General features: G+C 35.0%; 3 protein-coding genes across 4 annotated transcripts; 2 read left to right on the forward strand and 1 right to left on the reverse strand.

Moving 5' to 3' along the window:
• Window positions 1-8,277: 8,277 nt before the first annotated feature.
• On the forward strand, window positions 8,278-13,265 carry LOC130995919 (uncharacterized). The gene is made up of 10 exons (XM_057921418.1): window positions 8,278-8,577; window positions 9,375-9,525; window positions 9,620-9,803; window positions 10,205-10,275; window positions 10,775-10,912; window positions 11,002-11,093; window positions 11,916-12,187; window positions 12,403-12,488; window positions 12,619-12,720; window positions 12,904-13,265. Exons 1-10 carry the CDS (start codon window positions 8,468-8,470, stop codon window positions 13,063-13,065), a joined length of 1,368 nt encoding a protein of 455 aa, XP_057777401.1. The 5' UTR covers window positions 8,278-8,467; the 3' UTR covers window positions 13,066-13,265.
• Window positions 13,266-13,424: 159 nt separating this feature from the next.
• LOC130996772 (protein THYLAKOID ASSEMBLY 8-like, chloroplastic) lies at window positions 13,425-16,042 on the reverse strand. Of its 2 annotated transcripts, XM_057922086.1 has the most exons (3): window positions 15,473-16,042; window positions 14,825-15,211; window positions 13,425-13,822 (listed from the first exon to the last, which is right to left on the reverse strand). In XM_057922086.1, exons 1-3 carry the CDS (start codon window positions 15,776-15,778, stop codon window positions 13,793-13,795), a joined length of 723 nt encoding a protein of 240 aa, XP_057778069.1. In that variant the 5' UTR covers window positions 15,779-16,042; the 3' UTR covers window positions 13,425-13,792. The 2 variants fall into 2 exon arrangements, with proteins under 2 accessions (XP_057778069.1, XP_057778060.1); XM_057922077.1 differs by having other exon boundaries at window positions 13,425-15,211; window positions 15,473-15,992.
• Window positions 16,043-17,091: 1,049 nt separating this feature from the next.
• On the forward strand, window positions 17,092-20,677 carry LOC130996912 (mediator of RNA polymerase II transcription subunit 7a-like). The gene is made up of 5 exons (XM_057922181.1): window positions 17,092-17,368; window positions 17,598-17,667; window positions 18,911-19,077; window positions 19,174-19,247; window positions 20,186-20,677. Exons 1-5 carry the CDS (start codon window positions 17,234-17,236, stop codon window positions 20,244-20,246), a joined length of 507 nt encoding a protein of 168 aa, XP_057778164.1. The 5' UTR covers window positions 17,092-17,233; the 3' UTR covers window positions 20,247-20,677.
• The last annotated feature ends 694 nt before the right edge of the window (window positions 20,678-21,371 follow it).

Consider the following 21,371-nt stretch of genomic DNA (forward strand, 5'->3'; position numbering starts at 1 on the left):
TTCAGATCGAGTCACATTCGATCAACCTTAATTTGGGAGTATTTTGATGTTGAAAAACGGATGTGTAGATGCAATTTATTTCCGTCGTTATTTCATTCACAACCCGTCTCTAATTTAACTACCAAATTGAACCATGCACTATTTTGCATATTTTTGTCCGCATGTTTTTGTAGTGTTACCAACGGTCATATCACATCTGATCCCCCAACCCAACATCAAGATCAAATGGAGAAATTAAAGCTAATGATGGTACAACAAATCAATCTCATTCATAGTTGGGACCTCCTTCCCCCACAACCCAACATCAAGGTAAAATGGATATTGTTCTTTTTTTTTCTCAAGTTCATGGTAGCCCATTGCTAGCCTACAAATTACACAAACGGATAAAGCACACTCAATCGCTTCTTTCGGTGCAATTGCATTGCAAATCATGGGCGAATTTAGAATTTGTTGATAGGAAAATTGAATTTGTTGAAGTATGAAATCTGAAGGTATTACACGGAGTTCTGACATGCTCATTGGAGGAGTAAATCACACTTGAGAAATCAAGTGTGACAAACTCAGACTCCATCGAGTAAGCCGATGTGGGGAGGGAGGCCTCGAGTAATACTCGTTCTTTCGAGTAAAACGCGTTCTCTGAAATTAAAGGTGAGTGCAATGCATGCGCCTATTAAAAAAAATTGATTTTTTCAAATTCCATTCGACTGTTACCTATTTTATTTAATTTTTTTTCTTTCTTTTTCTTATTCAACTGTTTGTTTGTTTTTTTTTTCTCCCATTTGACCGTTGCCAATTTCTTTTTTTCTATTTTTAATTAATTTTATTCTATTTATACCCACTCTTCCTCCACGAAAATTCACAATTCTCTTCATCATCTCCCTCTCAAATTCTTTCAATTCTCTTCATCATCCTCTCTTTCAAACTCTTCCAAAATGGATCCGAATAATCCCGACTACTACTCTTCAAATTAGATTCCCGATCTTTGTACATCGAGGGAGACATGCATTCCTCCAAGTGGACAAAGACTAGTGAGAGTGGCGGCTTCCACTACAAAAAAACCGAGGATTACCGGCGGCGAAATTCCCACCGGTAATTACCGGCGGCCCAACGACGGCGAAAGAAGGCGGGTCGGTTTTTTTGTTTAACGGCGGTATTACCGGCGGCATTGTCGCCGCCGCTAATTACCAGCGGCATTACCGGCGGCATTGTCACCGCCGGTATTTTCAAATTAATTTAATTTACCTTTAATTTTAAAAACTCTGTAGAATGTCGCCGGTAATTAGCGGCGGTAAAATGCCGCCGGTAATTCTGTAATTAAAATGACGATTTCAGATCCCCTTTTCTTTCACAGTCACGCATACCCCTCAAACCCTTCTCCCTGTCGCGCCTCCTCGCCGCCTCGCCGACCCCCAGCCGCCGCCGCCGACCCCCAGCCACCGCCGCCGACCGCCAGCTGCCGCCGTCAGTCCACCGCCGCCGGCCAGCCACCCCTGCAGGTATTATTTCTCTCTCTTTCTCTTTATCTCTCACTTTCACATTTAATTTATTTCTTTAACATTTAATTAGTTGAACGACGCCGCGCCGCTGCCGACACCGCCATCGCCACCGCCGACCACTACCGTACGCTTTCGTTCTCGTTATTTGATTTATTTATTAATTATTTTGTTAGATTAAAATTAATATTAATTAGATTAATTTTAATTAATTTATAATATTTGAAGTATGATTAATTAGATTAGTTAAATTATATTTAAATTTGTTTTCACAATCTAATTAATAATTTGTTGGAGTTTGATTAATTTTAAATTAAAGTTTGATTAATTATAAAGCATGATTAATTTTAAGTATGAATTTGTTAGAGATTTATTTATGTTAAATAATTTTGTTAAATGAAGTATGATTAATTGAATTTTAAGTATGCTAGTATGTGTTTATCATGAAATGATATGATATTATATATTGTGGGATAGATTTAATCAATTTCTTAAGGATCTTCTCCCTTTGGGATAGAAATTGATTATTTCTTAAGGATCTTCTCCCAACAAATGATTGTTTTAAATTTCAAACTTTATTTTTTATTGCTTTATATGTAATTCATAGTGAAATGTATTTATTTTAATACAATTTTCAATTGTTATGTCTGAATTAGGCGGAGATTCGTCGCATTGCTGTTGAGACTAACCGAGAGGACCGGCTGGCTGAGATCTACTTGGAGGTCGTACGGCCCGACAGGTCCCGGCTCTACGGCACTGGAAGTGCCGGTAGGAGCCAGGTTAGTAGGGGGTCTTCTCAAAGCACAGGCACTTCCATGATGTCTCAGCAGCTGTATGAGACACGGATCTCCACGCTGGAAGAGCGCCTTCAGGCCGAACAAGCAGCACGTGAGGCCGAACGAGAGGCTTCTCGAGCAGAACGTGAGGCCCTCCAGCAGCGTATGGCTCAATTCGAGGAGTTCATGAGGCGGTCGGGTCAGCTACCTTGAGCAGCACTTTATGTTTTGGAACTATTAATTTCATGTTTTGGACTATTTAATTAATTCATGTTTTGGAACTATTTGTTTGAACTATGTTTAGGAACAAAATTACACTTGCACTTTCTTTTTACATTTATGTTATGTTGAGCAACTATTAATTTCATGTTTTCAAACAACATTACAATTACTTCGTAACAAAGTAATAAATTCAAAATAACGACGAATGGAAATAAATTATCTTATAAAAATTATCTTCTTGTTTTTTATAAAAATAAGGACGTATGGAAATAAATTCAAAATACAATTATCATGATAAAATACTAATGGTGTATATAAACTATATTGATTAAAAAAATAAAAATATATATATAATAATAATAATAATAAATACTTTTGCGACATAAAAATAAAGACAAAAACGAGTTCGATCCGTAATTAACAGCATCTCATCGATACCATCTTGATATATTATAAGGTTATGAATATATATATATGATTTTGTATATTGAATTAGACTTTAAATGAATTAATAGGTACTATATATATATATATATCAATAATACGAGTGTTCTGTACTGGTGACCATTCGAAAGGAACTTCAAAGTTAAGCGTGCTTGACTTAGAGCACAACTAAGATGGGTGACCGACTGGGAAGTTCGTCTAACTTATAAATAAATAAATAATAAATAATAAATAAATAAAAATAAAAATAATAAATAAATATTAATTAATTAATTAATTAAATTACAAAAAAAAAATTACCGGCGGCATTTTACCGCCGGTAACGACAATAATCTCCGGTGATATCACCGCCGCCGTCCGGTGAATATTACCGGCGGCAAAGTCACCGCCGGTAATTACCGGCGGCAACATGCCGCCGGTAATTTGCCGGTATATCTCCGCCGTTCGCCGAGGAAATATAACGGCGGGACCTACCGCCGTTAATTACTGGCGGCGTGTTTTGCCGCCGATAATTGTGTTACCGACGAGAAAATTACCGGCGGCGAATAGTATTCCATCTATTGATGCTACACTTGCCAACCATCTCACTAACTAGAACGAAGGGGTTCAGTAGTTACTTAAGAAATTTCCAATGTAAAGATTTTAACAGATTAACTGTAACCTTGAGCGAGTGGGGATGCCTTAACTAGCTTGCTGCCCGCCCTTTCGTACCAAACCCAAGATAGTCTCACTTCCCATAGTATTCAATCTACGGATGCTACGCTTCCAAACCATCTCACTAAATAGAACGAAGAGGTTCAGTAGTCATCTAAGAAATTTCTCAATTGACTCTAACTCCCCATTTGCAAGTGATGGACTATCGGGTGATAGGCCAGGCCGTCTCGCCATTACCGACGGCAAAACGCCGCCGGTAATCTCCGGTTTTTTTTGTAGTGTTCACCACCTCAGCGTAGAGTGAGGAAATCACGTCTTCCCGCCCTATTGGAAACAAAGCGATTCTAGCTCGGCAAATGGATGGTGAAAATTAGCTAGTTTTTTATGTAATTTTTAATTATATCTTTAGTTTTTTATGTAATTTTTAGGTTTATTAAATTAATGAAATTTTAATCTGAAGTAATTGTGTTATTTAAATTGGTGTAATTAAAGTTAAATGAAAAATACAAAAATCAAAACTAAAGAAAATGAGTAAGAGAACGAGTCACCCCAATATTGGGTGCTTACTCATAAGTGGTCCTCCACTTCATTGAGTAAGTAGCTTACTCAATTGATGTGAATGCTTTAATAGAATTTAAACTTGAGATTTTTGATTTGATAAATACACATTTTATCACTAAGAGCATCCGCAATGGGGTTACATGATAGCTTACATGATAGCCTACTTTATGATGGGGGGACCACATGGTGTAAAGATGCTGCAGTGGGGTTACATGATAGCTTACATGATAGAATTAGTTTTGATTTTTTCATTTTTCATTTAAGTTTAATTTCATAAATTTAAATTACACAATTTACTTCAAATTTAAATTGCATTAATTTTGAAATCCTAAAAATTACATAAAATTTAATAAAATAAAAACAAATACTAACTGGCGGATAGCCGACGTGCATTTCTGCAACGGGGAAAAAGAGTTCCGACCTATTGCATCAGTGGTCATCTGGAAGAAAGTATCTACACCTTGAACAGCCTCCACGATGCGCAAGAAAAGCTCCTTCTGCATTCGAAAACGCCGCCGAAAAAATGTAGGTCCGTACGTCGGATTGTCGTTGAAGTAGTCTTTCATAAGACGTAGGTGGGCTTCCTCTCTATCACGGTGGACGTAAGATCGGTGACGTTTCAGACGTCCCGCCTCCGGTGCCGGCTGGCCATAGATGTGAGCAAGCAGTTGTTTCTGCAACTCTATCTCCTCCATGATCGCATGAGCTACACCGTCGGATGAATCAGACGAAGAACCGTGGTCGGATTCCGCCATTGTCGGAAGAAAGAAGATGAAAGCGCTTGAAGGAGGAACAAGAATGAAAGAAATTGAAAGAAGAAGGAGATTTGTGGAGTGAAAGTGAGGAAGAGGAAGGAGGAAGATGTAGTTATAAAGAGAAGAAAAATTGAAAAAAAAAATATTTCAAACGGTCAAATTTTGGCACACAAACCGAGGAGTCAAAGCAGTCAAAGCTGCCAATTTTGAGTCAAAATTCGAATTTCCAATTTTTTTTTATAGAGGCGCGTGTAAACCTCGTGTAGCCCTCGTGTAAATATCTCCCGCAACGGTTACACGATAGCACATTTACACGATAGCCCTATCGTGTAATGGCTATCGTGTAACCATTGTGAGTGCTCTAAGTCGTCCAAAGGAGATATAATTGAGATGTTTGTTTCTTGAATAATCCATGTTTAAACAATTTCTTTTATCAATATTTAAGGGAGAGGATCATACGGCCAAATCTCGTAGAGCACCCACAAAAACGATATGTATGAGCCATGCAATCAAATTATGAAAATGTTTAATTTGATGCCAATAAATTAAACTTATTTGTATCATCGATCATTTTCATTGTCAATCCAACGGTAGAAAAAACATATGCGCACATTGAGTAACACCAAAACCGTCATCATTTGACCTTTTAAGTTATAACTAATCACGTTTTGCTTTGTAAATTGGTGAATTTTTCACTTTTAAATGCAGCATACAGAAAACTGTGATAAGATTAGGAAACACTATATATTGAATCAAAGTAATCCGTTAAATCTTCAAGAAGAGCTTCAACTTGTTGCGTAGCATGAGAAGGTTAAAAAATATATTTTCTCTTTAGACCAAAGCATTGACAAACATGCTTCATACATTTTTATAACCATAGACTTTTAAAATCTCATTTCTACACTACAACCAAATATCAGAACTACAACAATCAATATATTCAAAATGTCGTAAATGAGGTCTAACTTAAATGGTAAAATTAAGGCATCCAAAGACTCTTCTTTGAAGAGGTCTTCGGTTCAATCCCGTCAAATATGCAATGTAGTTTTTGTGTAAATAGTGGTCTCACCTGCGCGTGCAGTTATTTTTCCACCTTTATGTGGTGTAAAGGTCTCGTTTACATGTCAGTGACTTATTTAATATACCTCTTGTAATTCTAAAAAAATTGCATATTCAATATATCGATAAAAATATAGAGAAAACAATTTGTTACAATGAGTTCAATATTGTTTTTCCTTATATCCACATCCGCTACCATATAGATGAGCACAAGATATTTCGATCTAAAATATATTAGCAAAATTTGAATACATAATCTTCCGAGTTACACGATGAACATTCCATAAACTAGATCACACAAATAAGCACACCACATTTAATTATGATTTAGATCAAATTAATTAATTTATTAAATGTAATACTCCCCTGTCCCGCTTCAAATGATTCAAAAAAATTAGACACATAGATGAAGAAATATGTGATAAAGGTGTAAAATGGTGGTGGGACAATCGAAAATAGAAATCGAGTTATTTGAAGTGGGACGGAGAGAGTAATTTATAATTTGAAATAATGTAGTCAAATGGCCATAATGAAGATTGAAAATCAATTTTTGGCCCCTAATCTTAAAACATCAAAATATGGCCATTAATTAGGTGGTATGTCTAATTTGGCCTTTTTACTCGGCCGCTGGGGTGATTGCGCGACCGCTGGATGATTGCGTGGCCGCTGGAAGCTTATGGGTGAGTTGCGCGCTCGCGGGGAAAAGCATGCGCCCGCTGCGCGTATGGCACTTATGGCACTAATAGTGCCATATGCATCATTTTATTACTTGGTTTTATTTTGGATTTCCGTTGGCACTTATGACACTATTTTAAACACTTCCCCGTAGGGTTTAGATGTTTCATTTAGGGTTTAGATTATCCATTTAAGGTTTAGATGTTCGATTTAGGGTTTTAGATTATCCATTTAGGATTTAGATTATCCATTTATGATTTTTTGATTCTATTGTTGTTGTTTCTGTTGCACGTATGACACTTATGACACTATTAGTGCCATAAGTGCTAAAATGACCATTTTACTTAGTTTTATTTTGGATTTCCGTTGGCACTTATGGCACTAAGTAAAATCTTGGCACTTATAACACTATTAGTACCATAAGTGTCTAACCCGACCCGGCACGCGACCCGCATGCCTGATCCTACCCGATCCGCCTCATTAAGCGTAAAAACGTCTAAATCAATAAAAATGACCAAATTTTATATTTTTTTAATGTGTGGCCATACATTGTGTTTTATGCTTCATTTTGGCTACTTCAAAATTTTACTCTTTATATTTCATATATATAACCGTTTGATTGGTGTTTTATCATTTTTTTTATTTTTGTTAGTTCATGAGTATAATATAATGTTATAATTCCTAAAAATATATAAATAAATATATAATTTAATATAATAGTACTAGTATAATATAAAAAGAGAAATTTATAAAGTGTTTTTTTAACATGAAAGAAATTTATCAAGTTGAATTTGACATATAATCGAGGATACATCTATACTATATTAAAAATGGAGTTTTCAATTTCAAATTGATTTCAAATCAATTTCAAAATTGAATGACAATTTTGTAGTTAGAATAAAATTAAAGGTTTATTTATAACCTATACATTTTTTTATTTTTTCTTTTTCTTTAACTTCTTATTTTTCTATTTTATTTCTTTTTTAAAATTGTGAAATTCGACTGATTATAAAATATTTGATATACATATCAAATTAAAGATCATGACAAGAGCTTTAATTTGATATATGTTATGTAAATATTGAATTTAAAATATAAAAATTATATTTATTTAAGATTAAAACTTAAGAAAATTCTCTCTCCTCTCTCCTCTTTTTTCAATTATCTTTTAACATATATTATTTTCTTTTTTAACAATATCATTTTTCATTAATATGACTTATTCTTTATTATTTTTATATTAAACTAAAATATATTTATCTTAAATTATACTTCACCCGTCACATTTGTATTGGTCCCTTTGTCATTTTGGGGTGTCCCAATTGTATTGACCCCTTTATTAAAATAGCAAAAATAAAGACTCTTAAGTGGACAAAAGTAAAGCACTCCACCTAATTAACTCATAAATAAAGATTTTCTTAATCTTCGTGCCCAAAAGTAAGGGGCCAATACAAATGGGACGGAGGAAGTATTATTTTTAATTATATTTAAAAATTTTATATAATAATTAAATGATAATAAATTTTATATATAATATAATATGAAAATATTTTTCGTGCGTTTGCTAGTGATGTATGAAAATGTCGGAACAATTAAACTATATATTGGAGATCAAATTAAAGTTTATAAAAAAAATTCAGTCTTTAAAACAAAACAGCACAAGTAAAAAGAAAAAGAAAAGAATTCAGAAAATACTAATGAGACATCACAGCTCCAATCCACGCCGATCAAACAGCGTAGTAGCAGCGCTAAATCGCAAGATTGATTTTTTCTCAAACAGCAACAAATTTGTGATGATTTTAGCGGAAATCTAGAAGCCCAAAAAACCATGAGGAACAGCAGCAGCAACAGTAGAGATGACGACAGAAACAAAGAAGTTTCTTCTTCACCTCCAGTTACTGATTCCAGATTCAATCAAACTCTTAGAAATGTTCAAGGGTATGGGTGTGTGTGTGTGCTTATTATTTCCACTGTTTTAGATCTACACTTGATTTTCAGGGCATCCCATTTCTTGCGGCACCCATAATTTTGTTGTTTATGTTACTCCCATTTTGTGGTTTCTCTTTAACCAATTAAATTATGATAAGTTCTGCGGAATTTGTAATGGGATTGTGGGAAATTAAGAAATTAAGTTCTTGTTCGATTTTGTGACTAGTTAGTGTAAGTTTTACTTAATTGATTCCATCTGTTAGCAAATGATGACACAAATTTTTTTGTTGTGTGATTTTAGTGGAAAAAAATTAGATCGTGAACTGTGAAGTTCTTAGTGTGAAGCAACGAAAATTCAAGAAAAATAAAAAGAACAAAAAGTTCTTCACTGTGTCTATATGTGCTGATAATTGGTGCTACAACTGAATTGGTAGTTCAAAGTTTATAAGGTCTGATCTGATGGATTCAGTGCTTCTTTGAGGCTTTTTTCGGTTATTCGGTCTAATGAATAGTGTAACTGAATATGTAAGTCTTAGACTCTTAGTTGGTTCACTTGGTAGATCAAATTCATTTTCTAATTGCTGAATTACAACTCTGTGAACTGTCTAAAGTTTGCCAAATGTTGGTGGCGGCGTGATTTGGCTATCTGATATTTTTTTGCTGTGCCATAGATTAACTTTCTGCGTTCAATTGCATAATATAGGTTGCTCTATTTTGTCCTGAAACCAAAATCTGGTTTGACTAGGCTATTAGAGTTTATTCATTTATCAAACGAGTGAAAACGTAACATAGATTCTTATGTACAGCTTGCTCAAGGGTCGCAGCTTCCCTGGCAAGATATTGATAACTCGGAGATCAGACCCTTTGGACCCATCAACTCTGCATTCCCCAAACATTGACAGGAGGTCTCCAGAGAGTGATAGAGATCATAGTGACCAACTGGACAGATCGACTGAGGTATCCATTTTTGCTGCCCAAATATATGCTCAGATCCATAGAAACCCAAAAGTTAAACCTTTGACTTACTGATTGATGTTCTTCATCCTTCTAGGATGAACTTCAAAACAGAAGTAGCACAAATGCTAGTTCCTCAGTTAACAATACAAAATCTTCAAGCACGAGTAGTCAAAGCACATCAAAAGAGATCCCTAAGTCCAATGTGGGAGCTAGAGCTACAGATTCTGCTAGGCTGATGAAGTTCACAAAAGAATTATCTGGGTCCTCTGTGATCTTAGGTATGTACTTTTCTTCGTTTTCCATCAAAGAAGTTGGGTAGAAATAATAATATTTCGAGTTTATTTATATGCGTTTCTTAAGTGGTTATGCACGAACACATAGCTTGATGGCATGCATTGCAAATTTGTTCTCATCTCCCATCTTGATAGGAAAGTCTTACAAAATGTGGTGCAACCAGGTTTTCTGATAACCACTTCTCTGCACACTTTATGTATTTCACAAAAAAAACATGGCTACTCACTTGAATATCAATGAGACTATGAAAGTAAATCAATTTGATATTTCTTAACATTAATGCTGAAAGGAATTCAGCCTTATTGTTGGGTTTAATGCTGAACGTCTCTCATGGCTATCTTCCCTCACTCTCTTAGTGCTCTTCTTTTTTACTGATATGATGCAGAAAAACTACGTGAATTAGCATGGAGCGGCGTGCCTCCCTATTTACGCCCAACTGTGTGGAGACTTCTCTTGGTATGGCCATTCATAATTGATCTTTTTTTGCATTATTGAATCACCGTGAAGTTTTAGTAATTTAGTTCATTTTCGTTTAGAGAGTTTTCTACTTGGATTTCTTTGAAACATTGTTATGTTGTGGATTTAATTAACTTGTACCTTTCTTATCACATGTCTCTCTCCCTGTAAAAGGGAATGAAACGGGAGGTAAAAGTAAAGGTTTTCATAATAAACAAAGATTCTATAAAAATAATAGCCCATACATATTGAGTAATAGTTTTAAAGCATGTATGAAAATGTCCACTTGCATAAGTAGTTGACCTGGAATTCTGAGATTAAATGGTCATTCTAACTTCTAAGTGTAGAATATGGGGCTACAATCTTATGGTAATGCTGCAGCCTGCAAGAACATTTGTTGTTGACCTTCTTATTCCCATCTTGTGATTGTTAAGGCTAATGATGCCATGCTTTAGTATATTTACTCAATTCTTGAACTTTAAAGATGAACTGACAACAGGGATATGCACCCTCTAATTCAGATAGAAGGGAGGGAGTTCTGAGAAGAAAGCGTGTGGAGTATCTTGATCATGTTGCGCAATATTATGATATTCCTGATACGCAGCGCACAGATGAAGAGATTACCATGCTTCGTCAGGTTTTTAATTTTATAATCTTTTTTAAGGTTCTTCTTGTGTCTTTTGGTGCATTATCACATACTTAATTATTATCTCATGAACTTGTTAGATTGCTGTTGATTGTCCTAGAACTGTACCTGATCTGTCTTTCTTTCAACAAGCTGAAGTTCAGAAGTCATTGGAGCGAATACTTTATACATGGTTAGATGCTGTTTCTTGATCTAATTTTGCATCTTTTTGGATTTTATTGATGATCATGCGCTCTCATCTATGGGCGTCTCAACGGGAGACTATTTGTGAGTGAAGGAAACTTGTTTGAATGTTTCATGTTTCTATTCTAAAGGGTTATTGTGGAACGATGTCTGTCTAGAATAGATGATGATTTCACATCCCTTCCATTATCAATTTAATATACTAGTTACTAAACTGTGACTGGATGCATCTGTAAGCCCATATTTCTTTGGTGCCCAGGAATTTTTTTGGCGGTAAATACAGGTTCGGATGATGCATGCCGAATCACGACGAAAATTTTGTGGTGCTAATATAAGAGAAAAGAAAACCAATGATAAAAGATCCTAGTGTTCAAGGCATCTTCTTTTAAGGAGAGTTGATATAATAAAAGTTTTAAGTATCTTAAGCTTTTGCACACCTTTCATCAGTCCTTGTGGATTTTTGAACGACTGAAATAGTTAATTCCTCAATAAACCTCTTGATGCCATTATATTGTGGCGTTAACAGAAAAAAATGCATCTACTGAAAGAAAATTCAGAATATAAAATAATTTTGATTTAATGGTTGTCAGATTGTCATCATGGGCTGATCTTCAAACTTGATCTTGCTTTACTATGGTCGTCTTAGTGGGAAACTTGTATGATATTTATCATTATGAGAGATGCCGCTGTATGATGATATTAGTGATGATAAGTGATGCATCCATTAATCATTGTGCTGTTTCTTTTATTCCTTTTATCATCCTTCATATCAAATTCTGTAGTAAATAATGCTATTCTTTTCCCATTCAAGGGCTATACGGCATCCTGCAAGTGGTTACGTGCAAGGAATAAACGATCTCGCGACACCTTTCTTAGTTGTTTTCTTATCAGAATACCTAGAGGGCAGTATTGACACTTGGTCAATGGCTGATCTGTCTCGTGAGAAAATCTTAAATGTTGAAGCTGATAGTTATTGGTGCCTATCGAAGTTGCTTGATGGTATGCAAGATCATTACACATTTGCCCAGCCAGGAATTCAACGTCTTGTGTTTAAGCTGAAGGAATTGGTTAGAAGGATTGATGGTACGATCTTAATAGCTAATCCAGTCACCTTGTGGTTGCTTCTATTTTGAAATAGACATCCAGAATTTTCCTTGTCCATGTAGATAACATGCCCATGCATTAAAAACCCCATCAACTCCGATTTTTGTTTCTCCATTTTGACATAGTCTGATTATTAGATGAAAAAAGATCCTTGATTTACCGATTAACTCGTTTGTCCTTTCCAAATGAATTAGAACCTGTTTCAAAGCACATAGAGGAGCAGGGGCTTGAGTTTCTGCAATTTGCTTTCCGCTGGTTCAATTGCCTTCTTATACGCGAGGTACATTATCATGCTGTTCAAGTTTAGTAGAGTGAATAAACTTGTGATGCCATTAATTTGAAAGTATTGTATATACATTTTCCTTGCATAGCCTTTGGATCAACTGTGAATGGTTTAATGTTATCTTCAGATTCCATTTGGTCTCGTTAGTCGTTTGTGGGACACGTATCTTGCTGAAGGGGACGCACTACCGGATTTTCTTGTCTACATATCTGCCAGCTTTCTGTTGACTGTAAGATCGCTTTCTGTATTGTGTCTACTAGTAGCATTCTAACCAGACACCGGAGTCTCACTTTAGATAAATTCATCCCTCTCTGTACATTGTATTATTACATTCTTGTACGAACTCTTAACGTGAGTTTTTCGTGTATTTTGGTTTGTTATGAAGTTGGAGATTGAATTTGTATGTTTGCAGTGGTCAGATAAGCTGCGGAAGCTCGATTTTCAGGAGATGGTCATGTTTCTTCAGCACCTTCCTACGCAAAACTGGACTGATGCCGAACTAGAGATGGTGCTTTCTCAAGCTTATATGTGGCACACCATGTTCAACAACTCACCTAGTCATTTAGCTGGCTGACTAATGATCTTCTTCTGTCTCTTATCTCTTTGTTTTTTCGTGATTTTTTAAAACTCAACTTTTTGTTGTTGGCATCGCATTTCCTATGCTGCAGCCTGCTGTATTATCTTGTACTTTGGCTTTAATTTCACTTTTACAAACAGTTGTAAAAAACATTTTGCACAAATGCTAACTTTTGGATCCACTTATGATGATGCTCAGCACTTTTCACTTCTATTTACCCAATAAACAGATGTATTGTTTAATTAGTGTCACAGAATATATGCTGCTGATTTTTCTGACACTTTAAACTTTGAAAACTCATGAAAATACACAGCATATCATTTAAGTTCCACATGACTGTGTTCAGCAATACAAAGTTACAAACTAAAATTTATATGTTACTATTAATAAAAACAAGATGTGTAGGCTTCTGAACCTTATCCAACAGAGGGTTACAACTTCATTTTAACAAAAGATCCAAATTTTATAAACTAAATTTTTGTTTTTTCACATGAGCAAAGCAAGAATTTAGGATCTTTTGTAAGAGACGGAACTACATTTTTACCTTTCTACCATCCTAAGAAATAGGGACTTGCATCTTTGTCCTTTGATATGGCTAGCTAGATGTTTGTGTTCCAGATGAAAATATATGTACTTTATCGTCTTTATGTTGTAAGTCAACCAAATTCTTCCACCCCATCGACGATGCGATGAAGGGACAGAACAAAGTCGCGTGACACGTTCTTCAGATGATGACAAGTTTCTTCCTCTTCGGCTGCAACAAGACAGACAGCTCATATGAGACGGAGACTAGGAAGAAAATGATTTTCATACAATATTTATTAAAGAAAATCATACCGAGGCAGATGGAAGTTAAATCCACTACAACTTATGATATAAGGAAGAAAAAAATTGGCAGTTTCATTAAATAGAAAACTTAAAAATAGGTCATAAACATGTACACATGCCAAGTCCTGTAAGCTAAAGCCTCTTAAAAATCATAAAGTTGCAGCTGAAATGAAAATCATAAATGTAACACATACTCTGCAACAATTTCTGAGAACCTTCTTGAATTCACTATTATGTTTTACTTATAATTCAGATTTCTCACACAAGGACTTCAAACAATGTTTAGAAATTTCATGATTACATAGCAAAATGCGCTGTTTCAAAAGAGTATCTATCCTCTGGGCCTTTGGCATATTGAGGCAAAGGACTATCAGAAACTATCATCCTAATATAGCAAATACGAAAACTCCCAACTATAAAGTTAGAGAAAAAGCGAGTGCTACCCAAAGTATTCTTAGCTCTAGATGCATCTCGGTTTCCAATCAACCATAAGTCTGGAATCTAAATTCACTAGGTGAAAGCATCATAGGTTGGTGGGGGAAAAGAAGATCTAGATCAAGTGATCAACCAAACACTTGGAATCCAAAATAGAAGAAGAGAAGGTAAATATGCCAAGTTCACACCATCTTTACTAAACTAAGTGAAGGCACTTGCTTCTAATGCATAGCCATGGAAACAGGTAGAAAATGTTGATTTTCTGTTTAACAGAGACTCTAGTGGGGCTGCCAAGAGGAGTATCTGCCCGGTCTCGAGATTTCACAAAAGTGCCACTATTGCATGCTGAAAAGGTATCAAAAGGCACCAGAACCTAAACAATCAAGTTCATCTAAAGTAATGGTCATAGATAATTTCATGTTTAAGCAAATAAGTATGCAGAAACAAAAGTCACCACCTACAAAAGATGAGCTTGAAGGTAATGGATACTCACATACTGCCTTTCAACTTCTTCAAGAAACTTGTTAGGGTAATCAAAATACTCAGCACATTCTTTCCTTATAGCTTCTGAAAGGGAATTCTCACCGGCCTTCTCTAGATTTCTTATCAAAATTGTCAAAGTTAACTTATCCGGGACATAACCTGAAGCCTTCATCAACTCATACGTTTCCATTGCTTTACTCACCATTCCAACTTTGAAATAAGCTCCAATCAGTTCGGTATAGGTTCTCGCATCAGGTTGCAGGCCTTCATTTCGCAGTTCCAGAAAAAGTTGTTCAACCATCTCAATCATTTTACGTTTACCCATCATCAATATCATGTCGTTGAACAGAGACAGATCCGGTACATACCACGTCTCTTTCCTCACAAAATTAAACACCTGAAACCTAGTGATTAAGGTGATAATCACATTCAAACAGAGTAGGTAAAAATAACAGAGCTGATTAAAATAGAAGCAAAAGAAATGACTACTATGTCGTATATGAAAATTCAGTTCTCAACTGGCACCTCCAGCCCTAAACAGAAGTTCTCTATGTTCAGTCCCAATACATGCACAAAAACGAAAAAAATAAAAATAAAAACTTCAACAAAGATTAAATCTCAACAAAGATGCATGCGACAATAAAATTAGACAACATACCTTGAGGGCTAAGTCCAATTCATTTTGCCTCTGCAACTCGGCCAAGGTGTCCTCTAAATCGGCCTTCAAAAGCCTGCTGAGCTTGGTGGTGAAAACCTGCTCCAATTTAGAAGGCGATTTTTGTGCCAATTTCAAGGACTGAACTGCATGAATGGCTTCAGAGGAGAGCACTCGCGTCCTCCACATAGGTTTTCTGGGGCCATTTCTAAGACCTCCGCAAGTAATTCTCAGTAAGTGAACAAAGGTCGGAATCTGAGGCTTCTGTTGAAAGCAGAGTTGAGAAAACTGGAGTTTGAAGCTGCACATTATTACTTCTTCAGGGAGACGTCGACCCTGAATTGGAGAATTGAGTGAACTAGGGCAGAAGAAGTCAATTTGGGGATTTTCTAGTCAGAACACAATTGTTCTGTGGCTTTTATCTGCCGTTTTTTTTAAGGGGTGTTTTGATTCTTCAATATTGACTACAATGAAGAAGATCCTCTGCAGGGGAGAAACTACACACCACCATCACCATTCACCACACCAACTATGCTGTGCTCCAAAACGACGCCGTTTTACTTTTTTTTTTTTATTATTATTTGGTTTTTCTGTTGCAACTTTTAGCTCAGGTTTTGCTTATTCTTTTTCACTTTTAGTTGATAATCGTAAATTCGTAATTGGTGTTTTCCTTAGAGTTGATTACTTCATGATTATGTTTTATAAATTAATTACTTCTAGTCAAATTAATTATAAAATTTTAATTGAAGCTTATTAAAAGTTAATAAATTATAATACTTCATCAGTGCACAAAAATAATTTTAAATATAGATCTCACGAGTTTTAATGAAAATAGACTAGAATACTTTTAAACGTCCTAAAATGACAACAAAATTTTTTTTTGTGGACAAAAAAAAGTAGAAGATTATTGTTAAAATTATGATTCAAAGGTATATATTTGGGGTGAAGTGAATAAAATTTAGCGTTTAATTTAACATACACGAATTTTACTCCAATTTTGATTTTGCTTGTTCTTTTTTTTTTTGGGAATTAGATTTTGCTTGTTAGGTTTATACTTATTTTTATTTTTTATTATCAAAATAAAATCATTTATCTTTTCTTTTTTTGAGACGGAATAAAATCATTTATCTTAGAAGTAAAACAAAGGAAAATAAGTAATAAAAAAAATATTTTCCACCTAATTAAATTTAGGGATATTTGCCGTAAAATACACGAAGAATCAGTAAATTCTGGTTTTTCCCATAACCTTTAAAATTTGAAAAAAAATACACAACTTTTCGATTTTTTCTGATTTTTCCCATCAGTATGAAATAACCTCAAATAGAAGTTGATTTTGGAACTTTTGGCTTAGATTTGTTGATACCTAAGCCGATGCATCGACTTTATTATGCCACATTTATTATCCGTCATGCTTATATATCAAAAAATCGGCGTTAAAATTCCTAAAATCAACTTTTATTTTGGGGTATTTTATACCTGTGGGAAAAATCAGAAAAAATCGAAAGGTGGTGTATTTTTTTTCAAATTTTAAAGGTTATGGGAAAAACCAGAATTTGCTAAAAGTTCATGTATTTTACGGCAAATATCCCTTAAATTTAATACGTCCGCGCCATAGTTTCGGTGTTATAAAATGACATTTTCTGTGTGTAGAAAAGTGAAAATTCACGAAAAAAATACTCCTCTTCACTTGAGTGACAGTAATTGCCGATCGTCTCTCTCAGATCCTTCTTCGTTCTCTCGCTAGCATTCCTCTCCGATAATCCGATGGCGACGGCGACTTATCCACCGCCGCCGCCGTATTACAGGCTCTACAAAAACTATTCCGAGGATCCCGATTCCTGCCCCGCGCCGCCGCCTCCTATTCAGGGCCCCTACCTCCTCTATGGCGCCAGCTACACGGTATCCCTCAATTTCCAACTTCTATCTTCTCATGTATACGAGAATTATCAACTGTTGTGTTTCCTTCTTTTTTTATGTAGTTATAAAACATGATATTCCCTTGAAGGCTTTTCTCCAAGACCTAAATTACTATATGCTGCAGTTGTAGAATGCAGTTACCTATTAAAAACAATCGAATTGGGGGATGTGATATTTGTTTCTCTAACCTTGTCTTTTAATTATCTTGTAGACGGATGATGTCCTTCCAGGTCTAGAAGAACAGGGTGTTCGTCAGTTGTACCCTAAAGGGCCCAATATCGGTATGTGCCTCGAATTTGTACTTTTCACGCAACATAGAATTCTAAAGTTAATTTGAAACTTAATTGAGTTAATTTGGAAACTTAAATTGCCAATTACTTCATTGTTTTGTTTGCTTTTTTGTTCTTTTAGACGATGTTTGTTTCTTGTGTGTAAACAGTATTCATAGTTTGAGTGCTGCTCACTTAAAACTTTCACTGTTTTATAGCTTAGGTTGCTTATGAGATTAAATGATAATGTAAGTCCAATGCTTTTCATCTCTCTGGATACGTCTAAAATGGTCAGAAGTTTGTGTTGGTGAACATTTCATCTGACCACATTTCTTATCTGTAAATTAGCCATTCCACTTTGCTGGTCAGATGTGAAGTTTTGTTACTACTGCTTAATACACAGTTGGCTCAGTTATAGATATGTAGCAAATGAGAACAGGATTATAAGCTTTGAGAGCTTCAGCACGAAAAAAATACAAAATTTTGACAAGGGATACTCTGGCTTTCCATAAATTAGTAGTATTCTTTTTATCTGGACTTGAATGTCCACTTTGAATAGGTGGAATACTCATTTACATTATAGTATTTAAAGGAACCTTAGTCTATTCTACAAATCCAAGCCCGTGCCTGAAAGGTATGCTGTCCCTTAACTTTCTCATCTATTAATTAATACAGAACTTGGTATACCATTTAGTTCCCATAAGGCTATTGTCTCAGCAGCAGATGACAGCATCTATCATGGAATGCACTACAAACATCAGGTTGGGCATGAAAAAGAGAACCCTAGAAGTTAAGATTGAATAGTTACCTTTTCTTTATAACATGCAATCTAGATGATTCTGGAAATGATACTGATAGGTTATAGAATTTATAGTCTTAACCTCGTTATGGTGTTAGTTCCTGGCACGTATTAAAAGTTAAAACACCAGACATAATATGTGTTTCATATGTAAATTGGAAGATTGTAAAGCTGCATGGATAGTTTTATTCTATACCAGGAAATCAAATTTCAGTCCAGCAATCAAATCAAGCATATAGTTTTCTATTATTAATGTACAAAAAAAGGTTAAGAGTATTCTTCCGTTTTTAGTATTGTTGTTCTTGTTGAAATATCCATGTTCTCATGCTTATGAAGATGTAATCTAGCAAAATTACTTATATTTCATATCTTTAGGTAGATATCTTCTGTATTATTCTTACTTTGGTGAGAGAATGCTGTCCAAAGCTGAAGTTTGTTCGTTTGATTTTCCATTAGATTTCAAGAAAGAGCTCAGGTCTCTTAACAGGGAATTGCAGTTAAATATTTTGGAGCTTGCTGATGTTCTTGTAGAGCGTCCATCGCAGTATGCTAGGAGAGTAGAAGACATCTCTTTAATTTTCAAGAATTTATATCACCTTCTGAATTCTCTGCGTCCGCACCAGGTGAAGTATCACTACGTTGATTTAGTTGTTTGATTGAAGAAACAAATTTTGGCTTTTATCTTCTTCTTTATTCACATTGTACCCATATCTTATCAGGCTAGAGCAACATTGATCCATATTCTAGAACTCCAGATACAGAGGCGTAAACAAGCTGTGGAGGACATTAAAAGGTATGTCACCTCTGCCAAGCTCTCCAATGGACTTTGTGTATCATGAATGAGACTTATACTTTATATTTCAGTTTCATGTGCCTTCCACTTTTCACTAACGAAGTATGGTTGGCAGTGGTAAGAAAACTTTCATTGTGTAACATGCTGTTGCCAATACTCTAGCAAGGATAAGGACCATAAGGTTTTTGCTCATTACAGTTTTCTTTCTGTTATTGACAGCACTTAAATGGATTCTGGTGCTAGTCTTTTGTAGCAATTAGCTTAAAGAAATATGATTTCAGATGTAAAATAGTACTATAAATTAATTATATTTTGTGATGGGAGGAGACAAGAGCTTTAAGTTTTTTGAGATGCTGTCAGTTTCAATGGAATAATGACAGAATCTGCAAATGGGGCATGTCTCTTCTCTAGCTTGTAGATGGCTTCTGCTGCATTGGTTTCTTATAGCCACTATAGTGAAGCGGTAAACATTCCTCTTCTGTCTGACTTGGACTTTAGGACTCTGTATATGAAATATCTCTGGCCAAATGTTTGGTGCATCTGCAGTCAATATTTCGTTGCAATAAGGCTGTCCCAGACATATCCTTTGATCCTTAGGTTTCCAGATTTGTTAAAGCTGAAATCTACCTAGCTTTGCAGTAATTAATTACTTAGGATTAGCCTAGATTGTAAAAATAGTAAAGCTCATCCCTTGTTTACTTTGATGAACTCTGAAACTTTGGGATATCCCAAGGCCCTTGATAATCTCTATCATTTGAGCTAGTTTTGCTTGATTCATATAGCATGCAAGAAGCATGATTTAAGCAAGATCAATGTTGCAATGTCAGTATCCTCTGTCTAAACTCTATCATCCATGCTACATTCTTGCACCACATATTAATAATAAAGTTTTGACATGCTTTCCACTGTGTGGCTTCATGTTTCTATCCGATGATCAGGAGAAGAGAGGAAGCACAGAGACTTCTAACAGAGGCACTTGGAACTCTCGATGGACAATAGGGACCAACTCATAGTTTCAGATACGACATGTTTGTGAGTGCTACTAAGGAGCATTCAGCCTTACTCAACTAACAAACTGATTCTGCAAATGGACCGACTTTGAAGATGCTAACTCTTCTGCTGATTCTGTATGTGGTGATACTGAATTGGAATGTGCTTGTCTGACTGTACCTTACATGGGCACACGTTCATTGTGGTGCCACTCCTTTTTTTCTTTTTTGTGGCAAAAACTTGTGTATATATCTGGATGTACGGGTCATCTAATCCAATTAGGGTTCATCAATTTCCATTAGGGTTTATTAATCATCAATTAGAATTTATGAATCCTTTCATAGAGTTTATGAATTGCAATTTGAATGTAATTAGGGTGGACGCAATGTGCATCTAGATGCACTAGAGTATGCTCTCCTTTTTTTCTTTTTCTTTTCTAAGTGCTGTGAGAACCTATTGCCGCTTTTGTGTAGTAGTAGCTTGCAAGCTACATAGAAGAGATGTACTACTATCATATTTGAAAATTTAAATATGATAGATAAATTCTTGTTTTTGCGTAAAAAAACCCAACAATATTAGTAAGATGATATTCATATATCCACAAAAACACAATTACAACGATATAAATAGATGAGTATTTGACGGATGTGTTAAGGATTTTTTTTTTTAATTCTTTTGGATTTCCGTTTTTTATTTATCATTAAAAGGTAAATTTAGACATTTATTCGAAAAGTCTTTAATTTATAAATTTTCAGTGACACAAAAATAAAGTGATTTTATACCAACTTAGGATAGCTAAAGATAAATCTACTCAACATCTTAAAAATAAATAAGTGTTACCCGTTGTTAGCAAATTGCCCTTCAGTCTCTATTCTCGTCTTATTTTTATTAATGGGTAAACAAATTAATAAACTACTTCCTCCATCTCATTGTATCTGAAACTCTTTCTATTTAAAGCGTTCCATTGTAAGTGAAACTCGTTTTTTTGGTAAAGATTTTATCCTTTAAACACATTTTCACTTTTTCACCTACGAACAAAATATACTTTTCTTAATTTCTGTGTTAAAAAAAGGGTCTCACATAGATACGTACGGAGGGAGAAGTTATAAATTACTTTTACATTGCATTTATAAA

This window comes from Salvia miltiorrhiza, chromosome 1, assembly GCF_028751815.1.
Source record: "Salvia miltiorrhiza cultivar Shanhuang (shh) chromosome 1, IMPLAD_Smil_shh, whole genome shotgun sequence".
NCBI classification, from domain to species: Eukaryota; Viridiplantae; Streptophyta; class Magnoliopsida; order Lamiales; family Lamiaceae; genus Salvia; species Salvia miltiorrhiza.

What these genes read in the sequence shown, in the direction of transcription:
- LOC130995919 (XM_057921418.1), top strand. Translation starts at nt 8,468, where the DNA reads ATGAGGAACAGCAGCAGCAACAGTAGAGATGACGACAGAAACAAAGAA. An exon ending in AGATTACCATGCTTCGTCAG is followed by an intron (nt 10,913 to 11,001) that starts GTTTTTAATTTT and finishes TGAACTTGTTAG; the next exon opens with ATTGCTGTTGATTGTCCTAG. An exon ending in ATTGGTTAGAAGGATTGATG is followed by an intron (nt 12,188 to 12,402) that starts GTACGATCTTAA and finishes CAAATGAATTAG; the next exon opens with AACCTGTTTCAAAGCACATA.
- LOC130996772 (XM_057922077.1), bottom strand. Translation starts at nt 15,778, where the DNA reads ATGTGCAGCTTCAAACTCCAGTTTTCTCAACTCTGCTTTCAACAGAAG. An exon ending in AATTGGACTTAGCCCTCAAG is followed by an intron (nt 15,212 to 15,472) that starts GTATGTTGTCTA and finishes ACTAGGTTTCAG; the next exon opens with GTGTTTAATTTTGTGAGGAA.
- LOC130996912 (XM_057922181.1), top strand. Translation starts at nt 17,234, where the DNA reads ATGGCGACGGCGACTTATCCACCGCCGCCGCCGTATTACAGGCTCTAC. An exon ending in TCTATGGCGCCAGCTACACG is followed by an intron (nt 17,369 to 17,597) that starts GTATCCCTCAAT and finishes ATTATCTTGTAG; the next exon opens with ACGGATGATGTCCTTCCAGG. An exon ending in GCTGTGGAGGACATTAAAAG is followed by an intron (nt 19,248 to 20,185) that starts GTATGTCACCTC and finishes TCCGATGATCAG; the next exon opens with GAGAAGAGAGGAAGCACAGA.